At 43.0% G+C, this 24,041-nt stretch overlaps 1 protein-coding gene across 4 annotated transcripts in view; it reads right to left on the bottom strand.

Annotated features, from left to right (window-relative positions):
- TIAM1 (TIAM Rac1 associated GEF 1) overlaps window positions 1-24,041 on the bottom strand; it is a 451,658-nt gene that overhangs the window by 76,248 nt on the left and 351,369 nt on the right. For all 4 annotated transcript variants that reach the window (XM_061134344.1, XM_061134343.1, XM_061134345.1 and 1 more), the window contains 3 exons: window positions 17,966-18,070; window positions 10,380-10,461; window positions 2,461-2,547 (listed from right to left, as the gene is read on the bottom strand). In XM_061134344.1, the coding sequence (XP_060990327.1) occupies window positions 2,461-2,547; window positions 10,380-10,461; window positions 17,966-18,070 (274 nt within the window). The remainder of the gene's footprint in view (window positions 1-2,460; window positions 2,548-10,379; window positions 10,462-17,965; window positions 18,071-24,041) is intronic.

Here is a 24,041-nt window from a genome sequence, read left to right as displayed (position 1 = left end):
TCTGCAAGGGTCAAATGTGGAAAAGACTCAGTAGCTGTAACACAACGAATATCATGAACTGCTCTGGCTGGCTATAAAGGAGGCTAGATGGAGAATGGCAGCTGAAGGATTTTTATCGTCAGCGTCTGTAAGATCCACAGGGAGCTCTCCAACATTGGCTAGCTCTCCATCACCTTCACATAGAGGCTACGCTTTAACGTCATATACCCCGAGTACCGCAATAGCATCACAGACTCACGGGACACGAATCTGAGCCAACTCCAGGAGACAGTGAAGGACAGAGGAGCCTGGCGTGCTGCAGTCCCTGGGCTCACAAAGAGTGGGACACGACTTCGCGACTGAACCACCACCACAACCCCAAATCTCTCTCCTGACACAGCCCTCCGCAGGCCGGGTACTGGGATGGTTTGCCGCCCACGTGGACGAATGGACATCCCTCCTGCATCTGTAGAGAAGAGCATCATAGGGGGCGAGGGGGTTGCAGCACTCAACCGTTTGTTTTCATCTAACACCAGGGTTCTTGGATTCAAAGGACTAACACAGGATGTGACTAAAACCAGGGCAGTGTATTTCCCCACCCCCGCACCCAGCAGAGTCACTGCAGGGCTGCAAGAGATAAACATCAGCTTGGGGTTCAAAGGGGAATAAACCCCACCACCTCTGCTCTTAGCTGAGACACCCTCAGTGAAGGCACCAAACTCTGACTGCCTCTGGTCTCAAAAACACAGAAGGAAAATGAAGGAACAGTCACACCCGTGGCAGTTAGCAGCAGATGCATCACTTGGACTTTATTTCCCACAGGTCACACCTTTGTAACCCCCGTGCAGAGCCAAACTGCAGGGAGCCCTTCTCTGATGCTGACAACACAGGGCTAGGTCAGCAGCAGAGGGGCCCTGTCAGATGAACACTCAGAACTAAGCTGCCCCAGCATGTGGAAGGAGGGAGATAGGTCAGTCTGCCTTCCATCCGTCCCCAGCTGCTCCATTCAGCCAGCCTTGGGCAGAACTAGACACAGGCACCATGTCCAAGCAGAACTGACCGAAACGCACTGAACTTGTACATTCAGTGGGTGTGAATTTGCCTGAATGAAGCCAAAATTCCACAGCAAGAATGAAATGAAGGTGGAGTTTGAGCCCTACCTACCTGCCCAATTCATTTACAATGAGTATAGTGACTTGAAGAAAAAGCGAGAAGAAAGTTAGTCACTCTGTCACTTTTGATTCTCTGCAATACCATGGACTGTAGCCCCCCAGGTTCCTCTGTCCAAGGAATCCTCCAGGCAAGAATCCTGGAGTGGGTTGCCATTTCCTTCTCCAGGGGATCTACCTGATACAGGGATTGAACCCAGGTCTCCTGCACTGCAGGCAGATTCTTTACCATTTGATCCACCAGGGAAGCTCAAGAATGTCCCCCCAAAAGTCATGTCCACTCAGAATGTGACCTTATTTGAAAATAGGGTCTCTGCAGGTGTAATGAGGTCAGGATGAACCCATACTAGGGTAGGGTGCGTCCTAAACCCAATGACTGGTGAAGGTCATGTGAAGACAGGGAGACACACAGGCTTTCCTGCAAGGACACCCTGTAAGGACAGAGGAGGAAATCAGAGTGATGCAGCTATAAGCCAAGGATGCCCTAGGCTACTAGCAGCCAGCAGAATCTAGAGAGAACCATGGAAGAGATTCTTCTTGCAGGGGCTCAGAAGGAAACGACCCTGCCAATACCTTGATTTCAAACTTCTAGCCTCCTGATCTGTCTGAGAATACACTTCTGAATCACCCAGTTTGTGGTAATTGATTCCTGCAGCCCTAGGAAACTAACACAGGAAGCCAAAAAAAAAAAAAAAATGAAAATCTAGGATGAAAAGATTTTCCCATTAGAAAGAGGATGGAGTGCTGGGGTTCCACAAGTAGCCTAGACAGACAGTGCTAGGAGCTCTTGTAGAGGGGCAGGCAGGCATAGCAGACAAGAGCTCTCTACGGAGGGCAAGCAGTCTGGATCCTGAACCCCGAGGTTCTCAACTTCTACAGAGATCCCTCCATGAATGGCGGCAACAGAACATGAAGGAGCTTCACAAGCTCAGGTGAAGGTCAGTGTCAACTTTGAGCAGTGTGCACCAAAGCACAAAGGGGTCTTCCCGAGCAGCTCCAACCAGACCCCCCAGACCTTCATTCCACCCCAGATGGTAGGGAAAGACAACCCCTTCTGATTCAAAGGGAATTTCCCACCAACCCCATGGAAATGGGCTCAGAATTAGATTTAAAATCGAAGAAGGTAACATTCCTTGCACAACTGAGCTGATGGAAAAAATACTCACATTCCCTGGAAGCGTTTGCCCTGAGACAACATTTAAACACTCTTCAAAGATGAACATTTGGGGCTGATCTTTCTCAGTCACCAACTAGAGAAATCCAAAAGGGAACTGAAGACAGACAAGTCAAGACAAGACGGTGAGTAACTTACCTTTCTTGGAAGCTAAGCCAGTTTCCTTTACACTATTCACGTAGAGCCTTCGAACACCATCTTCTTCCACAGAAGAAAGTGAAAACCCTGGGAAGCAGAGACAGAGGGTTAAGACAGCAGGTGACGCCCATACCCTCCAAGTGCTGAGCAGACAGCAGGAAGGATCCGGGTGAACTCGGCACGCTCACTGTTTGGGTTATGGTCCTTCCCTATTTGTACTATGTCACAAAGCAGAAAAATGTCTTTTTAGACAACTCTAAATGAAGCCACAATAAAAATTAATATTACCGAGCACATCTATCTCCACATAACCAACTATCAACTCAAGTGGGGAAAAAATGACCTTGTTCATTACCTTGCTTGATAATTAATGCCACAGTTTTGCTTTTTTTCACTGTTCTCTCCGTCACACAAAAGAGAAACAGCTTATCTCATTTGGGTCCTTTTGACCTTTTTTTTTAGTCAATCTATGTCCTAGGACGTGTCAGAACACAACACCTGTACAGTATGTGTTCACCTATATAGCGCTGTGTGGACACTGCTTTAATTTAGTAAAATTCTGCAAAAGGGGATAAGTAACAACACATTTTACAAATCCTTTTCATATTGAAACTGATGGATCGCACATTCTCCTAGTGTCAGATCATAAGATTATCTTATACTCATCGAGGCTTCCAGAGCTCCATTAGTTAACTAACCTTGGGCTTTGCCACATCCTTCAGAAAATAAGGCAGAACAAGGCTCTGAGGTTCTAAGTGCTCCCGATCCCATGTCTACAAGCTTTGGTCACTTCTGTTTCACATATAAAACTCTTTCTGATCAATCAATGGAAAGTCCACAATCAAAACCTACTTTCCCTCAGGATAAAATACTTCGGCAGATAATCCTAAAAGGGCAATGGAAATTAATGCAACTGTAAATATCGGACATGTTTTCTGCTCTGGGAGAAAAATAAGGCTTAGGCAGAGAAAAATATAGTGGTTAAAAAAAAAAAGCAAAGAACAAAATAAAATAATTAATTAATGGACTGGGGCCCAGGGATTCACTGAGACTTCTCAGACTGTGTCATAATGAACACATGTTTTTTTTGCACCATTCACAGAACCAGGAAATAGATACCCACAGGTAGCCAAAACTGCCAAATGCCATCACCCACTAGGGGACCATAACTCCCTCAGAAAGAGAACAAGACAAGCTCACCCCTGAGGACTTTCCAGAGTCTTTCTTTTATTCTCTTATTTTAAATTCCATTCTTACAGCAACTTCTAACTTTCAGAAGACTCTTCAAGAAGTCCCACTCGGGGCTTCCCGGTGGTCCAGTGGTTAAGAATCCACCATGCAATGCAGGGCACACAGGCTCAGTCTCGTGTCTGGGAAGACCCCACACGCCTCAAGGAACTGAACCTGGGAGCCACAAGTGTGAAAAGCTGCTTGCGTAGAGCCTGTGCTCCACAACAAGAGAAGCCACCCAATGAGAACCCTGCGTATCACAGCTAAAAAGGAGCCCTGATCTCCAAAACTAGAGGAAGCACCTGAACATCAACAAAGACCCAACACAGCCAAAATTAAAGACAGGAATATGAAAAAACTCAGTTCCACTCAAATAAAAATAATTTTAGACATAAGACATTAGCCTTAACACAGTGGTATTTTTCTGTATTTCAACAGAGGTTTTCTCTTTCTTTTATCTGTTAGAATAGATACAGAATCAAGGACTATATCAGGGAAAGGATGACTAGAATCCATTAAAATACAGGCATTTCCTTTCTAAAATGCTATCATTTTATAAAATGCTGAGACCAAATTTCTTAATTATACTTCTAATTCAAATTTTCTCCTATTAAATATAAAATGAACACACTGTCCGGAGAGGCGATGTGTTGTGAGCCTACGGCAAGTCACCTTAAACCAGAGTCCCAGCAAATGGCTGAGGTATTCATTTGTTGCTTTCTTTACCACTAAGGTTGCCCCTATTTCAAGATGTCAACAATCTCCACACTGGGGGGTAGGTGGGAATTTTAACCATTTCTTACAATAACAAATATGTATTCATTTGTATTAGTTTTTAGATTCCACATATAAGTGATTATCATATTGCATTTGTCTTTCTCTGTCTGACATTTCACTAAGCATAATATTCTCTAGGCCCATCCATGTTGCTACAAACAGCAACATTTTGTTCTTTTTCGGGGCTGAATGTTATTTCATTGTATCCATATCCTGACTATTGTAAATACGGCTGCTGTGAACCCTGCAGTGCATGTATCTTTTTGAATTACAGTTTTCATTTTTTCCAGATATATACAACCAGGAGTGAGACTGCTGCATCCCTGGGAGTTCAGTTGGTAAAGAATCCACGCGCAATGCAGGAGAACCTGCTTTGATTCCTGGGTTGGGAAGATCTCCTGGAGAAGGGAGAGGCCACCCACTCCAGTATTCTTGGGCTGCCCTGCTGGTTCAAACAGAAAAGAATCTGCCTGCAAGGTGGGAGAGCAGGTTCGATTCCTGGGTTGGGAAGATCCCGCAGAGGAGGACATGGCAACCCACTCCAGTGTTCCTGCCTGGAGAATTCCCACGGACAGAGGAGCCTGGCGGGCTGCAGTCCATGAGGTGACAAGAGTCCAACAACTGAGCAACCAAGCAGAGCCCAGCACCAGGGAGTTGTGGTTTTAGTTTTTTAAGGATAGCAACAATCTAATTCCAAGAAAAGACATGTAGTTCAGTCCAAAATGACTGCCACAGGAAATAGAACTAATATATGTTAGTCCATATACAGCCAAAGCACCCACCCCACCAAAAGGCTTAGAGACCAGGAGGCACCATGAGTGACGTATGATTGTGAAAATGCAGGGAGTGATTAAAACTCAGTGAAGAAACCAAAAAGACAGACTCATTTCTTGAATAACCAGAAGCTTCTTCATACTGAAACTGAGGACCAAAGAAAAATCATGACAACACAGTAAACAAAACAGATGGACTCAAAACCAGAGTCCAGGACACAGTGAAATGGAGAAAGTGAGAAAAACATAGACACCACTGACAGAGAAGGGGGCTTCCCGGGTGGCTCAGCGGTAAAAGAATCTGCCAGACAATGCAGGGGATGTGGGTCTGACCTCTGGTCGTGAAGATCTCCGGGAGGAGGAAATGGCAACCCACTCCAGTATTCTCGCCTGGAAAACCCCGTGAACAGAGGGGCCTGGTGCACGCTAGTCCACGGGGTCGCAAAGAGCTGGACGTGACTTAGCAACTGAGCAGGCATGCCTGCTGACATAGAGGGGACGCAAGACCAAAAATCCAATGGTCGAAGTCCCCAGAGAAAAACAAATACTCAGTTGCTGAAATGATGCATTCTTCCACTTCAAGGCTGCCTAGATGGTCACGCTTAGTCTATTACAAAACTATGTGAACTAACTTCAACAACAAGGTCTGAGAGAGTCCTGAGGGCTGAGGTGGAGGGAAGGCTGAGAAATCAGGCAAGTGCTAAATCTTTCCATTTGTTTCGTCAGTGGGATTATTAAGTCATATTTTCCTCCCTGAAGTGTTCTACAATAGAAAGCAGTATCTGGTCTGTATGCTGATGTCTGCTAATAACTTACATACACTGAAACTGATGTATAGCAGGAAGCTGCTCTTAGATGCAAGTGTCAGAGAAAGATGGGCTGACTTTAGGCTCCTTAGCACCTTTGAGGTCAGAGACTCTCAGGACTCTTAGGACTGGGGGACTCTAAAGTCTGTGGTTAACACCTCTGCCAACATGAACTGGACACTGAGAATAAATGGCTTAGCTGAGCTTATTAGCTATGCATCCTGAGAGTCCCTTGGACTGCAAGGAGATCCAACCAGTCCATCCTAAAGGAGATCAGTCCTGAATCTTCATTGGAAGGACTGATGCTGAAGCTGAAATTCCAATCCTTTGGCCACCTGATGTGAATAACTGACTCATTGGAAAAGACCCTGATGCTGGGAAAGACTGAAGGTGGGAGGAGAGGGGGATGACAGAGGATGAGATGCTTGGATGGCATCATGATGCTGGGAATGACTGAAGGTGGGAGGAGAAGGGGATGACAGAGATGAGATGCTTGGATGGCATCACCGACTCGATGGACATGAGTTTGAGCAAGCTCTGGGAGTTGGTGATGGACAGGGAGGCCTGGTGTCTGCAGTCCATGGGGTCGCAAAGAGTCAGACACAGCTGAGCGGCTGAACTGAACTGAACTGGAGGCTGTTCAAGGTGAAGTCCAGGAACTAGTACAGACAGGATGCAACTGACAGCAATACAAGGATGGAAAGCAAGACTGAGCATCACGAAATTCATCGTTTGATACTGCCACATCCTCCAAGCATGGGACTCTGTCATTCACAAAAGCAGGCGAGGTCCAGGACAGGATCCCTGCTTCTTTATGTCAGGTCATCTGAGACACACAGCTGACAGTACCTTCTGGGTTGATTTCTGATGCCCTGTAACCCCTTCAGTGTGGAAATGGAAACAGGTTCTGTAACTACTTCAGTCACTTTAATAAAAAGTATAGGTGCTGCCCTGGAGAAGACAATGGCACCCCACTGCAGTACTCTTGCCTGGAGAATCCCGTGGACGGAGGAGCCTGCAGTCCATGGGGTCACAAAGAGTTGGACACGACTGAGTGACTTCACTTTCCCTTTTCACTTTCATGCATTGGAGAAGGAAATGGCAACCCACTCCAGTGTTCTTGCCTGGAGAATCCCTGGGATGGGGAGCCTGGTGGGCTGCTATCTATGGGGTCGCACAGAGTCGGACACAACTGAAGCGACTTAGCAGCAGCAGCAAAGACATTCCCCAGGCAATCCAGTGGTTAAGATTCTGCACTCTGGCAACAAAGGGGCATGGGTTCGACCCCTGGTCGGGGAACTGAGATCCAACATGCTGTGTGACACAGCCAAAAAAAAAAAGAACTGTACAGAACTAAAATTTTTTAAAGTATAAAAATATGGGCTTCCCCAGTGGCTCACTGGTGAAGAATCTGACAGCGCAAGAGACACGGGTTTGATCCCTGTTATGGGAAGATGCCCTGGAGAAGGAAATGGCAACCCACTCCAGTATTCTTGCCTGGGAAATCACAAAGACAGAGGAGCCTCATGGGCTGTATAGTCCATGGGAGAGAAAAGAGTCAGACATGACTTAGCAACTGAACAATAACTCAAAAATATAGCAGTTTTAGGCTCCGTGTCTGTTTCGGAGGCCCCCAAACCAGTCCATCTTGGAGTTTGATTCCAAGAACTTTGAAACCAGAGAGAAAAGAGTAACTGACATGGTGCATTTCAGTTCGGAGGACCCAGACATTTATTTGTAGCATTGCTACCAATAACCGTTTTTATTACTGAGGTCACGCTTCTGCTACAATAATAAGCCTTTCGGACACATTTATTCCTTGCCATCAAAAACATCTGGTCGATTGATGATGTCTTTCATTTTAAGGTCAAGAAGTAAAATGGCATGAAGGTATAACTCAAGTGGCCAGGGGTCGGAAGGTAGGTTTTCTTCATTAGGACAAAGCACTCCAGTGAAAGCGGTCTGAGAGGTTCAAATAAGCCTCTGGCTGCGGGAGAGGCTACAGATGGAATATTGAAGGTGCTGCTGCCTAGTCAAGGATCTGTAGATTTTCAAATGTTAAAAAGCCCAATCAGTTAATTCAGAGAGAAATGGTAAGCAAGCACATGCAGTAAACTTTGTATCTTTTCACCAGGTATTCTGCTCTTCTTCAGTTGCTAAATGTATCCGACTCTTTGAGACCCCATGGATGGCAGCACGCCAGGCCCTTCTGACCTCCACCATCTCCCAGAGCTTGCTCAAATTCATGTCCCCCGAGTCGGTGATGCCATTCAACAATCTCATCCTCTGTCACCCCCTTCTCCTCCTGCCCTCAATCTTTCCCAGCATCAGGGTCTTCTCCAGTGAGTCAGCTCTTCGCATCATGCGACCAAAAGTATTGGAGCTTCAGCATCAATCCTTCCAATGAATATTCAGGGTTGATCTCCTTTAGGATTGACTGGTTTGATCTCCCTGCTGTCCAAGAGACTCTCAAGAGTCTTTTCCAGCACCACAATTCAAAAGCATCAATTCTTCAGCACTCAGCCTTCTTTATGGTTTTCTAGTTCTTCTCTTTTTTAAAAAAATATGTGTATATTTATTTGGCCGCATTGGGTCTTTGTTGCAGCAGGTGGGCTCCCTAGTGGCACACAGGTTTGATTGCCCTGCATGTGTGGGATCTGAGTTCCCCGACCAAGGATATCAGACCAGGGTCCCCTGCATTGCAAGGAGGGTTCCTAACCGCTGGACCACCAGCCCCTAGCTCTCCTTCTTTCCAGCACCCGGTAGGCCTACACTTCTCTGCCCACCCACCCTCCCACCACTCTAGTCACATGCTCTGAAGGGTATACTGGGAGTGAGCCAGTGACTGGTTCACCGCCTCCCCTCTTTGCCTTCTGCCAAGAAACAGACAATGTCCCAGGTGGCAGCTGCTCCAGGACCTAGGCCTGGAGTGAGGACAACAGAAAGAAAGGGTTGCGGCCAACCCACAGAGAAGGCAGGTTGAACAGGAGAAAGGAATTCATTGTTAGCAGCTAGGGCACTTTGGTGACTGCCATCGCCTCAGCTGACCTCGGCCCGCCTGACTGATCTGCCCCAATAGGGTACGGATTTCCCTACGTGTTGTACCCAAGCAGCAATTCTTCCACTGTCCAAGTCACCAACGGTAATGCTAAGCAGACCGCTGTTGAATCCATGGAAAATACTGCACCTTTAACGACACCAGCATCAGACAACTGCGTAGGAAAGCCCTAACGGATCGGGCCTGACTGCTGCTCTTTGAAAAAAGGCCGGCTTACAAGTGTGGCTCCTGCCTGGCATCTGGGAACTTGGATTTGGGGAGGGTTCCTAACACCCTGGTAGAGCTCATTGTGTCTAAAACTCTGTACAGACAGCGTGGGGTACGCCGAACACCTGCTTTCCTCCCGGAAGGCTGGAGTCCTGGTACAGGCGAGGCAGAGGGCACCTGTGTGACCAGCCTCCTAATCAAAACCCTGGGCACGGAATCCCTAACAAACCTCCTACAAGACAATGTGGTTCCCATGCGTTGCCGCTGAGGGAACTGTGGACTTCCCATGTGACTGGGCTGGACTTTCGGGAACCTCAGCCCGTGTGCTTCTCCCTTTTACTGATGTTATTTCGTATAGTTTTGCTGTGATAAATCGTGGCCATGAACACGACCATAAGCACAGTGAGTTTTCTTAGTGAATCGGCAAACCTAGGGGAGGTCTAGGGTACCCCAATTCACATCAGAATGAGTTCCTTTAACATCACCTGTGAGGGATGGAGAATAATACATATATTGGGGGACACAGGTGCGAAAGGATAATTTCTTTATTATGTGTTACTGTTGCCCACTCACTCAGTGTGGCTGACTCTTTGTGACGCCATGGACTGTTGCCCACTAGGCTCCTCTGTCCATGGGATTTTCCAGGCAAGAATGCTGGGGTGGGTTGCCATTTCCAACTCCAGGGGTCTTCCTGAACCAGGGATCAAATTCATGTCTCCTGTACTGGCAGGCGGATTCTTTTACCACTGAGCCACCTAGGAAGCCCTTCTTCATTACTAGGCTACATTAGAATATAAAATAATCTGTTCTCAATAAATCCACTCCTCTTTTATGACAGGAAAACCAAGAAGGTTAAAGTTACAAAATATAAAGCTAAAATCTTCATCATACCGAGGGTATCTTTCCACCCCCCGCCTCAGTTTGGCTGAGGTGCAAAGCACAGAAGCCAGATGGGTTGTCTGTTTTAAATGGTCCCCAAAGGTTTTATTGAATTGTAAATAAGTGTATGTTTATGCAGGAATTGTTTTCACGTGAAGAACACCAAAGATCAAATAAAAATAAACATACCATAATTATCACCAGCTGTATCTGACTTCTCAATCTGGATGTTCTGAGTGACTTTTGGACAAATTTCAATTTCTTTGTACAGCTGAAAACGACAAAGAGAAACCTAATTAGGACTACATTATAAATAACTTGTTAGAAACAGTCATCAATTTGTCAATCTATTTTTTTCACAACTGACACGACATCAAATTCTCATCACATCCCAGTATTTTTCTTGAACTGACCCCATTAAGACTTAACCTGGTAAACTTTTAAAAACTTATATTCCCAAATTTAGCTATAGTTCCAGTTTCTAAATGATTCCTTGGCATACTTTGTATATACAATTTTTTCCCACCCTATATCTATCACAGACCTGAAAAATAATGCTAAGGTAATCAAAAATTTTCAGTACTAGAGAAAAACATTAAAATCAAGAAGAGGTTATAAAGATCTTGATATGGAATCCACAGAAATAGGAGAAATTCCTGTGCTTCTGTTCATAAGCCATTTTTGCTCAAAAAGTCCACAATATGCAGAGAAAAATTACAGTACTGAAACAGACAAAAAAAACATATAAATGACAATATTCTCTTCTAGTCACAGAATTATACAAAACTATTGAGAAAACTTAAGTACATAAATCAATCAAATCTCTCAGAAATCCAAGAAAAAATGGGAAAAGAGTTAAGAGAAATTGGTGGTTTATTAAGAAATTTTATTTCAATTAATTTAATTGATGCTTCACATTTCGATGGGCTTCCCTTGTGGCTCAGCTGGTAAAGAATCCACCTGCAATGTGGGAGACCTGGGTTCGATTCCTGGGTTGGGAAGATTCCCTGGAGAAGGGAAAGGCTGCCCACTCCAGTATTCTGGCCTGGAGAATTCCATGTACTATATAGTCCATGGGGTCACAAAGAGTTGCATGACTGAGTGACTTTCACTTTCACGTCTTTTAAGATTGACTGGTTTGATTTCCTTGCTGTCCAAGGGACTCTCAGGAGTCTTCTCCAGCACCACAGTTTGAAGGCATCAATTCTTTGACTCTCTGCCTTCTTTAGGGTAATCTAAATCATAAATGTATGGATGTGAGAGTTGAACTGTGAAGAAAGCTGAGCGCTGAAAAGTTGATGCTTTTGAACTGTGGTGCTGGAGAAGACTCTTGAGAGTCCCTTGGATTGCAAGGAGATCCAACCAGTCCATCCTAAAGGAGATCAGTCCTGGGTGTTCATTGGAGGGACTGATGCTGAAGCTGAAACTCCAATATTTTGGCCACCTCATGTGAAGAGTTGACTCATTGGAAAAGACCCTGATGCTGGGAGGGATTGGGGGCAGGAGGAGAAGGGGACGACAGAGGATGAGATGGCTGGATGGCATCACCGACTCGATGGGCATGAGTTTGAGTAAACTCCGGGAGCTTGTGATGGACAGGGAGGCCTGGCGTGCTGTGATTCATGGGGTCGCAAAGAGTTGGACACAACTGAGTGACTGAACTGAACTGAATTGAAAATCATAAATGGCTTTCCTGGTGGCTCAGATGGTAAAGAATCCACTTGCAAGGTGGAAGACCGGGGTTTGATCCCTGGCTTGGGAAGACTCCCTGGAGAAGGGAACAGCGGCCCACTCCAGTATTCTGGCCTGGAGAATTCTATGGACTGTACAGTCCATGGGGTCGCAAAGAGTCGCATGACTGAGTGACTTTCACGTTTTGATGTCCGGACTTAGCATCACCATGGACCATAACTTATGAAGGTTTTATTTACCATGTGTTCTCACCCTTCATATGTTCTCTATGAAACCAATGTGATCCCTATTTTACAAAGGAAGAGAAAAAGGCTGCAGAGAAAGTACTTTCCTAAGATCAGAAAGCCAGCCTGGGCAGAGCTGGGATTTGAATCCAGGTTTCACTGGTTCCAGCACAGAAGTGCTCCCCACTACACAATAATGCCTCCCAGACTGCCTCCTGGTGGAACTCAGGGGTACCGCAGTCAAGGGTGCAAGCCTTACTTTCATGGAACGAATCGGGAGTGTACACACCACTGTGTCTAAAACCGACAGCTGGTGGGAAGCTGCTGACAGCAGAGGGAACTCAGCTCAGCGCTCCGTGATGACCAGCGGGGTGGGATGGGGGGATGGAGATATATGTATACATATGGCTGATTCGCTCTGTTATAGAGCAGAAACCAACATAACATTGTAAACCAATTATATTCCCCCACACCCCCCAAAAAAATCCTATTTCTTAGGTAAGCAAGTAGCAGTAGTGTTAGTCACTCAGTCGTGTCCAACTCTCTGTGACCCCGTGGACTGTAGCCCACCAGGCTCCTCTGTTCACAGAACTCTCCAGGCAAAGATACTGGAGGGAGTTGCCACTTCCTACCCCAGGATATCTTCCTGACCCAGGGATCGCACCTGGATCTCCCACACTGCAGGCAGATTCTTTACCATCTGAGCCACCAGGGAACCCCGAGGTAAGTAAGCCAAAGGCCATCTCCGAAAATTTATGATAGAAGTTCCAAAAGAAATAAATGTGTCAGAGGCTCATATGGAATTTTTAAAACTGTCATTTAATTTCAAAACGAAAATCTCTTTTCAGCCAAAGTCAATAACAGAAAGCTCTTCTTGAGCAGTGAATAAGTCTCAGTGACTATTTAAACTAGTTCCCATCTTAGTCATCTGTCCAGGAATAATTTCATTCATGCCAAGTATGAAAAAAAAAAACAACCCAGGTTTCTTTCTGTTCACTTTCTTAGGGCAGTTGACAGGTAGGAGAGGTGAGCTGAATGCTTAGGAATCAGGAGCCAAGAAACAGGCTGAGCCAAGAGGCCGGGGTGGGAGAGGGGCTGGAAATGTTCCCCTACAAGCCCAGAGCATCTGGAACACCCGAATTTAATGCAACTTCTACCAAATTCAAAGTGCTAAGGGCATAACTTAATATCATTTTCTGTCTGTATACTTCAGAAAAAGTTCCATACCAATGCATTCTACATTTAGAAGACATCAGTTCTAACACTGATCTTTAGTTCAGAAAATACAGTCACCAAAATTATACATTACCAAATATAATCAATGCTATGATATATTTTACAATGTCATGGAATGCTCAATAAAATGTGATGAAATGTACTTATTACTTCAACTTCTTTGGAACCTTAGTTTGAATTTTTTCCATTTCCTTAAAAGCCAAACTCTCCCCGCTAGGTGGCAGTATATCACCATTTGTTTTGGTCATCTCCGGAAAGTTCCAAATGGCTTTCTACAGATCCAGTGGGAATACAGCTTCGTAAATAAGCTTTCCTATTCTTTCACAATATTGCCTCCTACTCTTCTTTGTAATTGGTGTGAAAGTCTTTGTGTTTTCTCACCAGTCTTAGACAGTAACTTCGTATAATACTGGACCCTTGACTGCGTGGTCCTTAGGCCAGGTGAACAAAAACTGGATTTTTTAAATCTCTAAAGTATGTAAAATTTCAAAAAGGATCTGCACTTTAAAATACATTTTTAATGCAATCAGAATACCTGACACCAGAAATTTTGAAATTCCACAGTTTTAAACATATCTTTAGCAAAAAGCATCACACACATTCCCTATGCTATTAAATCAACGATGATGCATATTATTCTTTTCAAAAGCCAGATTAAAGACCATCAGATGTTAAAAAATGATCTGATTACCCTGTAACTTGGGTTGTCCAGTGAATGTCACATTCGTCTCTTACCAGGTCTTCTTGGGGTGCCTGGTCCAAGCCACTATCAGGCGCTGCCCGAACGACAGCTCACCAGCCTGAACCGTGTGTGGACCTGCGTGAATCATGCTCACCAGCCTCCGGCCTGCTCTCCCAGCCCCTTCCCCAAGGCTCATGGGCCGCACGTTAGCCACGGTGAGCCTATTAAGACAGGAGTCAAATAAAGCCCTTCTCTCTGGGGGTTGCACCTCTCACTTGGGCCTGACAAGCCCTCCTGCTCACCCTTCTCCTCACCTCCTGAATTCAACACCGCTCACCACCCCCCACTCACCCTCCCTGCTGATCCTCCTCAAACACGCATAAACCACCTCCGCCACCACCCCCTTCCCAGGCCAGGCCTTCCCCAGCTTTGTTCCCTGACCCTAGAACACATTCCTCCAAAGCACCTCTATGACTCACTTTCTCACCTCACTCACCACCCTGCTCAAACATCACGTCTAAAAGGAGCAGCATGATCACTTTCATATGTCCATTTTTCTCTATCCATTTATATCCTAACCTTTTCTTTCCCAGCACTTAGCATCCCGGAAAATACTAGCCATTTACCTGTTTTTGTTAAGAATATTTACATGTTCTTATATCTGTCTTCACAAACTTGGATGTATTTTCCATAAAGAGTAAAAATTTTTGTGTGCATCTCAGTGCCCAGAATGGCTAGCATGGTGCCAGGCACATAACAAATGCTAAATAAATATTTGCCAAATGAATCAATCAATCGCTCGATCAGGGTTGTTGCAAACTCTATTCCTATTTGTCTTTTTAAGAAAAACATATTTAGTTATGGGTTTTCAAAAAAGCCAGTGCTTTTTTGAAAGCATTATCAGTCTACAGACTGGACCCAATAACCAACTAATTATGAAAAAGTAGCCAAGCAGGTATTGCTTATATTAAAGCATAATTAGCAAGTGAAAGTGAAAAGTCGCTCCATCGTGTCTGACTTTATACAGCCCATGAATTCTCCAGGCCAGAATACTGGAGTGGGTAGGGAGTTCTCCAGGTTATCTTCCCGACCCAGGAATTGAACTGGGGTCTCCTGCATTGCAGGTGGATTCTTTACCAGCTGAGTTGCCAGGGAAGCCCATAATTAGCAAAGCAGGTTAAGTATAATACATAAGTAGAAGACTGACCATTCATGGTTTTTCATAAGCAAAGGAATCCAGAGCCCCACAAAATAAATCTACTAGATGCCCCCACCTAAAAAAAAAAGATTTTTAAAATACAGTACACACTTTTGCTAATAACTATTGATCTTCTAACTCAAGAATTTTTGACAAAACAATGGCAGAGAATAAGATGTTTTGGGACAGTCATCTATGAATGAGTCACTTTTCAGGACAGGACTTTAAACGTCTGTGAGTTTCGCTCATCCATCAGAAATATAATGGAGGTGGGTTACGGAAGCCAATTAGCCATGGGTGGTCTGATGCCTGTTCACTAAAGGTCAATAAATAAAATATCTGTAAAAATCTCAAAAAGCACCCAGAACACCATGTGTTCAGAAACCCTCTGCCCTAGAATGACATCTCACCCAACTTAATGGCCAAAAGCAGAGATTGGAAACCATGGATGTATGGATATAATTCGAGGCATCTGTGAACTGGGATGCTGAAAAAGCCTGAAATTTTTATATTCACTAACCTGTAACTGAAACGTAGCATTTCCTTCAATTATTAATGAACGGAAGCAACAAACACGGCAACATGAGCAGTGTGTGTGTGACCTCGTCACAACCAGAAATCACAGTGATTTTTACACCACATTCTAGTTGCTGCTAATATCTCAAAATATTACTTATGCTCATCACTACTTCAGAACAATGGCAGGTGTCCGACCAACCACTGTCTGATGATTTAATGAGCTATAAGTAAGCATGTGCATTATCTATAATTTTTTAAATATCTTTCATAACTAATTCAACACCATTAGGCCATGGGTAATCCTATGTATTCTATTTCATGGAACTGAAAACATTATTCTGAAATGGGATCTGCAGGCTGTACCAAGCTGCCAAAGATATCCTAAGAACAAAACGTTTAAAATCTTGGTAAGAACAGAGGTGCCCATTAGCAGTACTCACTCACAGTCTGAACAAAGTGAGTAAGAGTATAACATTTCCTCCCTGAGGAATCTCAGAGCTGGAGACCTTCTGCAACTGGCAAGAAAGAATACCATGATCTCCCTGTATTTCAGGTTTTTGTTTTTAAATGGCAAGTGTAATATGTACATAGCAGTTGTAGATAACAAACAGAGTAAGCTTGTTAGTCTCCTATATTGGATGAGACCACACAATGGCCAAGACTTAAAAATAATAAAGAAATCAATATAATTTCAAAAGGTATGTCTTAAACATTCTCCTGTATATAAGATATGAAGAACATGGAAATTTCTTAGGCTAGATCCCTGTCATTTAGGATATAAAAGATTCACTAACTCCGAGATACAAACTACATGTTCTAATAGCTATTTCAGTGTGTTAACAGCAAAGCACTTTCCTTTCTTAAGTAAGAAAATGGGTTTTCTTTCTTCTACTCACAGAGCACAGAGTCAGGGCTTTCCCCATGCCAGAGAAAAAAATAAATCAGCCACTGTTAAAAGTACCTTTCTCTGCGTTAAACTTTATGATTTAAGTGATGGTTGAAAAATGGTCATTTTGTTCTTCTATTTCATGACATGATAAGAATGCTATAAAACGCACACCCTCTCTTATATTTCATTAAAAACACTTAAAGGGACACAAGGGAAGTTTTTAAGAAGACAGAAATGTAAATTATGACTCTAGTGGTGGAAACACCACGGTCTGTATACATTTGCCAAAACTCACCAAACCATGTGCTCAGAATTGATGTTTTATTGTAGAGAAAGCAAACCTCAAGAAAAGTTGGTTAGAAACACAATTCCCTACTAAACGGACTACATTTTAAATCACGCTTCCCTTTTTCAAAAGGAGACTTTTCAGGTCTAAGTTTTCAGTTCTGTTTTCCATGGTGAAAGGCTGTCTGAAGTCATACTGTTATCATTCACAGAGCCATGGCAAGCAGTTCAGTGACCCCCAGAGAAATGACTAAGTACAGGAAAGAACAAACTCCAAGAGAAGGGGCCTGGCTCCCAAAATGTTTCTTTTCTGGAACTGAAAAAAGCACCCCTTGGCTAATAAAAAAGGAACTGGTCATCATTTTACCGTATTACCATGACCACCATTTATTGAGCATCTACTATGTGAACCATGATCTTTAATCTTTGCAAAATCCTACAAAGTATTAATCACCACATTTTTGTTGTTGTTGTTGGGTTTGGCAAAGACCACATAATTACTAAGCAGCAGAGCCAGATCCAGTTCAGAACCCAAATCCCATCATGAAACTCAAACCTAGATAACTATGCCCAAGAATCTATACAAATACAATTCCAGAAGGCCAGGACATATAATTAGTTAGCAGCTTTTTTCACCTAACAGGATTTTACCCATCAATTTCAACATGCAGGGGGAAGTTATACAAAGTTGGAGCTAGTACTTTTTCTCTGACAACAGCCAACTTATCTTTGAGTCACCCATTTAAAACAAAAGACTGTCAACACGGTAAGGAAAGCTAGGAATAACTAAAATTCTATCTGAGAGTCAGTTCTGGATTTCAATTTTTCATGATAGCACAGAACTGTTCCCTGCATAAACTAAGGTGGCATTTCCATCCTGCAAAAAATATTGTGATAGGTAAGGCCATCTCCACAAATATAAGAGCGCGGAATGAGGCTCATTTATTTTAGAATTTGTTCCACTCCACCAACCACAATTAGCATGAGCATACATATAATTTAAAAACAATCTCCTACAGAATGTACGTGGACAACAGTCATAAACATTACCAGCTCATAAATGTCCTCCTCAGGCTTCGGCACGTAATGTTGCATTTTGTTTTCTATTAGAAATTTCAGGCGCAGGTAATGAGCAGAATGATCCAGTTTATGTGCCTAGGACCGGAAAAAAAAAAAGAAGAGAAAAGAAAATGTCTGTTCAATTGTAAATAGATATAATTAGTTCTCCACTGACATACTGTCATGTATCCCTGAGAATAACAGGGATTGATTGCTGGAGGGGGAAGTGACATTTCTGTATTTATTAAAATGTTTATATCCCAAACCCAAATTATATTCATTGAACATATTAATAACATCTCATGAGTATCTCACATTCACTGGAAACAAATAAGTCACATATTCACTTCTGCTTATCTGATTCATTCCCTTCTTCAACACCAGGTTTGCAAGAAAACTTATCAGATCCAAAATGCTTTGAAACATAATTTCTAACACACATAGGTGATTAGAGAAGAAAAGGAACAAGAAAGGCCAGAGAGGATTTACAGTGACAGAAGGAAGCTGTGCCCAGGCAAAGTTGTTTTCTTAGCCACATGGGGACCCTGGGGATAGTTGTTAACAGTTCATTTACAAACAAGTCAGTGTATAGACAAGGTATTTGGATTCAGTCTTATTTATATATACCCCAAGTGAGACTCCCTCCAGGCACTGCAGACAGGCGTGTGTCCAACTCTGGAAACACCCTGAACGACTGGCCCAAAGAAAACAATTCTAAAACAGATCGAATTTTCCAGGATCGAAATTTCCAGGCCTCCTGCACTGGTCAGAATGGGTCAAATAATTCTTCTCTACCTAGAAAGTCATTTGTGAATGAACTTTGTGGAAAAGGCAACGGTAGCCGCCTGGTTTTATAAATAACATCCTCAATTCACATTCAAGAAGATGCGAAGGAAAAAGGAGGGGAAAAAAAATTCTTCAAAAGTTACAAGGCAACATGAAAATGTATTGCTAGACAGAAAAGCCTTCCCTCAAGTCTTTCTTTTTTAAAGCATCCTTATCTTTTAGAGATTTATCTGAAAGTACTACTAGTAGATAAAGATATGAATTCTAGAATTTGCTTCCCACCATCCAGGATGCGAGTCAGTGAGTAAATGGATGAAACATAATTCGATATTCTAGAACCCAGGTGTTAATTACATGACTGGCTACTCTTTTGTAAGTCTGAAATTTTTCACAAACACAACATCATCACTTCACAACAGAAACTCAACTGAGGAGAATTCTTTCAAAGTAAGTGAAATTAATTTTTCACTGGCTTAATATTCTATTTACCTTCTCCCTCAACCAAAATTTGCTGGGAAAGATTGAGGGTAGGAGGAGAAGGGGAGGAGAGAGGATGAGATGGTTGGATGGCCTCACCGACTTGAAGGACCTGAGTCTGAGTAAACTCTGGGAGTTGGTGATGGACAGGGAGGCTTGACCTGCAGCAGTCCATGGGGTTGCAAAGAGTCAGACACAACTGAGAGACTGAACGGAACTCAATCAAAATTTTAAGGCTAAAGTAAGAACATTTCTGATATTTATTCCAATAAATATTCAATTACACCCAACAAACCCTGTTAAAGTGTGCCAGACACTGTGAGAAGCAATGCTAATAAGGGAAATTAATAAAACATAAGTGCGGTCATCAGGAGTGTGGGAAGGGGCATGCAGAACATAGGAGGTGGGGACACTGGTAACTTTGCTTCGTAAATGAGTATACATGCAAGACAGTGATGCTGCATTGTCAAGAAAGTACAGTTACAGACAGTAGAAGGGACTTTGTTCTAAACACCTAGCCAAACGATAAAGATGTTTTCTACAGTGATTCTTGGGAACCTCCAACGTGCATCCTCTTCCCAGTAATGTGAAGATTTGAAGTCACAGCCTGGACACAGCACCACGGAGCCAGCATCTTCCATGCACAGGCTTCGGGCTTTTGCTGTGGGTTGTTGTTGTTTAGTCGCTCAGTTATGCCCGACTTTCTGCAACCCCCTGGACTGTCACCCACCCGGCTCCTCTGTCCATGGGATTTCCCAGGCAAGAATACTGGAGCGGGTTATGCCGCTTCCTTTTCCATTGCTGTGGGTGCTGAAAACCAGATGCTCAATGACTCCCAGACCCGAACTGTTCTTGCAAAATAACTAGGGTGGATGGGTAAACCTGGGAAACAAAGGCAGGGGAGCTTCAAAGTGTGTTAGCTACTACTTCTCAGAGAGCCAACGAGACAAACAACAAAGTAATAATACTTAAGAGTGCTGTGATATGCAAGAAAAGTTTACCTCACAGAGACAGAAGCTGCAAATGTTTCCCATGGACCAAGACACCTACAGAAATCTTTAATTATTAATAGAAGCAAAATATTTTGCTTCGCCATCTGTTTCCGACTGAGGTGGGAGGGAAAGGGAAATGAAACTTCATGGGGTCTTGGTCAACAGGAACAAATCCACTGGGAAATCTTATCGTCATCATCAATAAATATTTTGTGGACATTCCCAACAGAGCTGCCACTTAGAGAGTCTTCTGGAAACCAGACCTGAACAGCAACCTCATCTAAGACTCCTGAAACCTCAGCGTGAGAGACAGTCACTGGCAGACACCAAAGGTCTTAAGGTGGTTTTGATGGAGACACCATCCCTTAAACGCCACCATGCTGAAAACATTGATACAGATGCACAGAGAACAGCAAACAAAAGCCTACACTTTGAAGTGCTTAACAAAGAAAGAGAACAGAACGATGGTGAAAGAGTGGTTCTTACCACCTTCCCTCCACCACCTTATTTTCAATCTTCTTTAAGTTATAATAACATCTTGATAACTTAGATAAAAGTGAGCACACACAACAAACACAAAAATGATAAGGGTCTTCCTTGTAACCCAGGAGTCTGTGGTTTGATCAGTAAATAGTTACCCTAAAACTGGGACTTTGAATCCATATACCAGTCAGTCTTCTCATTTTGAGAAATGTTTCTCAATTATGAGCCCTAGCGAGTCATGGCTAGTCTAACATAAAGAGAAAATCCTAATGAACTAAGATTATCAGAACTCTCAAGAATTTCAAGATTCTCCACTATTTGCAAGTCAATATCAAGGTGCTTTTTTTTAAAAAAAAAAAAAAAAACAACTTACCATGTTTGTAACACATCTATGTGCAAGAATTCCAAATATTAATGAATATTTTAAGACAGTAATTCTAAGATGTGGCCTGCATTATTTTTTGTTGCTGCTGTTCAGTCACTAAGCTGTGCCCTGTATCATACTTGTAAAATTTTCAAGAGAAAATCTCCTAACTCAAGAGAAATTCAGACAGGAAAAAACTTAAACAGTCCAAATTTGTTTTCCAACATTTACTTACTGAAGTTACTTAGCATTTGATTCATTTTGAGACAATGAAGCCACAAATTATACCATAAAACAAATGTTATTTAGTTTAGTTGGCATACTTCTTAAAAATTTACATGTTTCTATGACTCCTCCAAAGGGTGAAATATAAAACATAAGGTAGGTATTTTCAATAAGTAATCTGAGCCCATTAAAACAGATACCATACTCTTCAAATCCATCAACATTTTGCTCTTTTCTGCTCATATTCTTCCATTTCAGTCAAACTTCTTCAGAAAACATAAATGCATGCACTTAGGACATACAGAGATCCATGCGTGCATGCGCACACACACACACACACAGTGCTACTGCAGAATTTCCAAAGGTATTTATTCTGCCCGTCAAGATGATCTTTTTATTTTTTTTAATGTCCACGTTCATTAGGAAAAAGTCACAGGTCTACACGGTAAAGGCATGAAAAAGATGCCCACGGTCACACGTGAATAATAACAGTTTAGTATGAATGAATGAATTTCTTTATAATTATTTTAGTGATTGCAATGATCAGAATATATTCACAACCCACAGGCCAACATGCTTCCTGCTATATTTAGTAACAATCACTTTCATAACATTCAAAGCATGAATTGCACATGAAATGTAGATCTTGAAACAGTTACTATACCAGAACTGGACTGGTGCTCGGATGGCAGATGACAGACTGATGTGAAATGATGTGGATCAGACAGAATAGGAAAGAGAATGAGCTGAATGCAAGAGACAGAAGAAAAAGATTGATTATTAAATATTAGTGAGAGCACCCATCACCAACATTGAGAACAGCAATAAAGAAATAAAAGACAGACAATTCTGACAATCACCATTGTTTTTTGGTCCCTCCTCTAAGGGGGGAAAAAAAAAAATCACTCAATGTTAATTAGATCATTAATAACACGTGGCACTGTTTTCCCTATTATCTCTTTCCCTCTGAAGAATAAAATCGGCTCCACTAATTACAATAAAGTGTTTCCTAAAGAAGCAGTCAGCTTCAGAAGGCACCTGGCCCTGGGCACACTATAATTTACCCTACACAAATGCTTTTCTGGGGACCACCAATTTCTTACAGTACACACCAAAGTTTTCTGTTTTTAAACTCAAGAGATGTAAGCGTGTTCCACACCATATTGCTTTCATCTCTAGTTCTATGTTTTGGGGGGGAAAAAAATCTGAGGATTCAAGAAAAACAATAAAAACCTTTTATTGTTAGAGAAAGGGATGTTTGTCACAATGACACCATTAAAATTCCATCAAGTGATAAAACCCTTTATAAGGGCAGCTGGTCTAACTCATTATTTAAAGATGGTCTCTAAGTTGCCCTGACAATATTATGCCTCCTTCATTCCCTTAGTTTCTATCAAAGCAAAAGCTTGAAAAGGACCTAAAATCACTATTTCCCCCGCTCACTGTTTAACCTTCCACCAATGCTTATTGCTAAACTCTGATGCACCCTCCAATTCCTGATGGAGTCTAATGCCAGTGTATACAGGAGGCACCAGAGCAATGCTACTCTTTGGAAGGCCCCTCCAGAGTTCAGCTTATGTGAAAAACCCAGAGCCCTACTTCTGACACCTTCAGCTGCAGTTCTGAGAATAACTCCCACAGCTCGGCAGAATATTAATGGGTCTCTAAAGAATCGTGCTAATCTATAAATAAAAGGATGCAGAAATCCTCAATAGACTAATTTCGTTAAGTAATTAAAATAAAAAATGTGAACAGAAATACCATTATCTTTAAAAAGCTAGAATGCGTGTACATGAAGGAGTCAAAGCATGCAATGGTGTATCATTTATTTTTAACAACCATGTGGGGGCTGATTTTCAGCTTTGCCCTGAAACAAATGGTCCTTCTACTTTTCCTCCGGAGAGATGATCTGATTGACAGGCTTATTTGAGCCAGAGTGTTCTAGTTCTCCTTCACGTGAAGCCAGATTTTTCCCTTACCAAGTCCTAGTGATTTGTACTTTTTGTTAAGTGCAAAAATTGCTGATGGCAGAAGAACTGAGTTACTAGTTGAGATAGTGAAAGTTATTCCATATTTATAAACCACTTGTATTGAATGAGGGCTTTCCAGGTGGTGCTAGTGGTAAAGAATCCACCTGCAAATGCAGGAGACATAAGAGACTTGGGTTTAATCCCTGGGTCGGCAAGATCCCCTGGAGGAGGGCATCGCAACCCACTCCAGTGTTCTTGCCTGGAGAATCCCATGGACAGAGGAGCCTGGCGGGCCACAGCCCGAAGGTCTCTACAGTCCACAGAGTTGGACACGCGACTGAAGCAGTTTAGCACGCACACGTTGAATGAGAAGGTTCAAAAACATCATTGGATTCATCCGGCTTCTTCTAGGATGAAATTATGACAAGGTTTCCACTTTCCCTTTAGTGATCTCAGAGAAGACCATTTCACTCCCCGAAGAAGATATTCTAGGCTCTTCCAACCTTCATGGACCATCCTTCCAGATGACTGACAGCTCTTGCAACCATTTACTTGGAACAAAGGAAGCCATCCAAGTTTGGAGCAGCCAGATAGAGATTCAAAACCTCCTTTGCAGGCCTTCCTGGTGACTCAGTGCTAAAGAGCCCACCTGCCAAAGCAGGAGACAGAGGTTCGATCCCTGATCTGGGATGAGAGCACATGCTACGGAGCAACAAAGCTGAGGCCCCCAACTACTGAGCCTGTGCTACGGAGCCTGGGGCACAACTGCT

The sequence above is a fragment of the Dama dama genome, chromosome 31, assembly GCF_033118175.1.
Source record: "Dama dama isolate Ldn47 chromosome 31, ASM3311817v1, whole genome shotgun sequence".
In the NCBI taxonomy this organism is placed as follows: Eukaryota; Metazoa; Chordata; class Mammalia; order Artiodactyla; family Cervidae; genus Dama; species Dama dama.
This window is presented reverse-complemented; position numbering and strand designations above follow the sequence as displayed.